This window comes from Lycium barbarum, chromosome 3, assembly GCF_019175385.1.
Source record: "Lycium barbarum isolate Lr01 chromosome 3, ASM1917538v2, whole genome shotgun sequence".
Lineage (NCBI taxonomy): Eukaryota > Viridiplantae > Streptophyta > Magnoliopsida > Solanales > Solanaceae > Lycium > Lycium barbarum.
Window position 1 is genome coordinate 111,526,029 of NC_083339.1, and position 1,881 is coordinate 111,527,909.

The following is a 1,881-nucleotide window of genomic DNA, read 5'->3' on the forward strand; positions in this document are numbered from 1 at the left end:
AGTTATGTACCTTGGAAGTTCATGTCCTCTGAAAAATCCCCACACCATGCTGAATATATCCCTCCAATAATGTCCCAACATGTTTGAAAGAACATCCCTATAAAACCATTAGGCCCTCCAACATTTGCATTATTCAGGCCAAAAACTGCATGCTTGACTTCTTCCATGGTAGGATCAGCAGTCAACTCTTCATTCTATTCATCTGTGACCATGCTAGGTACATGCTTAGAGATGTCAAACCGAGTAGGAACCACTATTTCATGAAATTGAGCTTAGTAGAACCTAACAGCCTCCTCAGCAATTTCCTGTTCAGTCTCAAGCCATTGACCCTGATAGTTCTGTATTCTTTTCAACTGCAGCAGTTTCCTCCTTCCTTTAACATATGCATGAAAGAATTTAGAATTTTTATCACCTTCTTGGAACCAGGTCATGCCAGATTTTTGCTTCCAGTATTCCTCCTCTATATGCAATGCTCTTGTTATCTCAGCTTGCACTTTTTGAAGTTTCTCCCTATTGGCATGAGAAGGATATGCCTCAAACAGTGCCTCATGGGTTTTGATGACTTCTTCAAGATTAGTGATAGTCTGGAAAAAGTCACCATAAGTTGTTTTACTCCACTGAGACAACACCCTCTTCAACTTCTTAAGCTTGACATTAAAGGTCATGAAAGAATTAGCCACCACATCTGTTTTCCAATTATCCTTCACAACCTGTAGAAACTCTGCATGTTTTGTCCAAAAATTTAAGAATTTAAAGGATTTCTTAAATTGTTGAACCTCCTGTTTACACTCTACCAAAAGTGGGGAATGATCAGACCCCAGCTTAATTAAGTGACTAACTTCCAGGCCTGGAAATTGCTGTTGAAGTTCAAAATTTCCCAGGCATCTATCTAATCTTTTGAACACACATTCATCTGCAGCCCTTCCATTCCACCAGGTGAAGATGCTTCCTTTATAACCCAAGTCACTAAGGTTACACGTCCGAATACAGTGTCTGAAATCCTCCACTTTATTCAAGGTGACAGGTAGGCCACCATATTTCTCTTCCTCATCTACAATGACATTGAAATCTCCACCAACAAGCCAAGGAAGATTCATGTCTGATGCAAGATTATACATGGAATCCCACAATCCAATTCTATCAATTCTGTCACACTTAGCATAAACTAAAGTGACTATTATATCAAGATGAGTATCCCAATTGAATAATTTCAAGGTAAGCTGCTGATTAGTGTCCATTAACACTGTGACTTCATACTCCTCATCAATGAAAGCCCATATTTTTCCAGATACATTGCTCAGAGCAGTCTTAATTCCAAGCCTTCTCCTATAAGATTCTAACTTATAAGCCTGTTGAAATGGTTCAATCAAGCCTATAAGAAAGAACTTATATTTTGTATGCATTGTTAAAAGCCTCTTGAAAGCTTTTTTAGTGTTTACTGATCTTATTTTCCAAATTAGTGCATTCATCACTAAAGTTGGGACTTAGATGCAGTTCTTCTTGTGTGCACCCCAATGGTGTGAGATGCATGATTCTCTTTGACAGGGTTTCTCCTTCCTTTGCCAATAACTTTCTCTACCTGCTTGGGAGACAAATCCCCCTCCCTTGCAGCATACATAAAGTTCTGAGCAGTTGACTCCTCATCCAAGTCTATTTTTGGCTCTTCCCCTCCAAGTATTGCTACTTGCAATTTTTCATTATCTACCTTAGCAATTTGATCCTGCTTACGAAACTTGGGACTAAGAGCCTCTCCTGATACTTGTAATGCAATCTGATTCTGCTTTCCACCTGTATTATCTTTGCTTTGTTGTTGACTAAGAACTTCAGCATTCTCCTTTCCACCATGAATGGACTGATTAGAGGCATATGCCTGCCTCTTTG

The 1,881-nt window shown here is 39.2% G+C and overlaps 1 protein-coding gene across 1 annotated transcript; it reads right to left on the bottom strand.

The window, feature by feature from the left end:
• Nucleotides 1–272: 272 nt before the first annotated feature.
• LOC132631137 (uncharacterized) lies at nt 273–1,403 on the bottom strand. The gene has a single exon (XM_060346737.1). It carries the CDS (start codon nt 1,401–1,403, stop codon nt 273–275), a length of 1,131 nt encoding a protein of 376 aa, XP_060202720.1.
• Nucleotides 1,404–1,881: the final 478 nt, after the last annotated feature.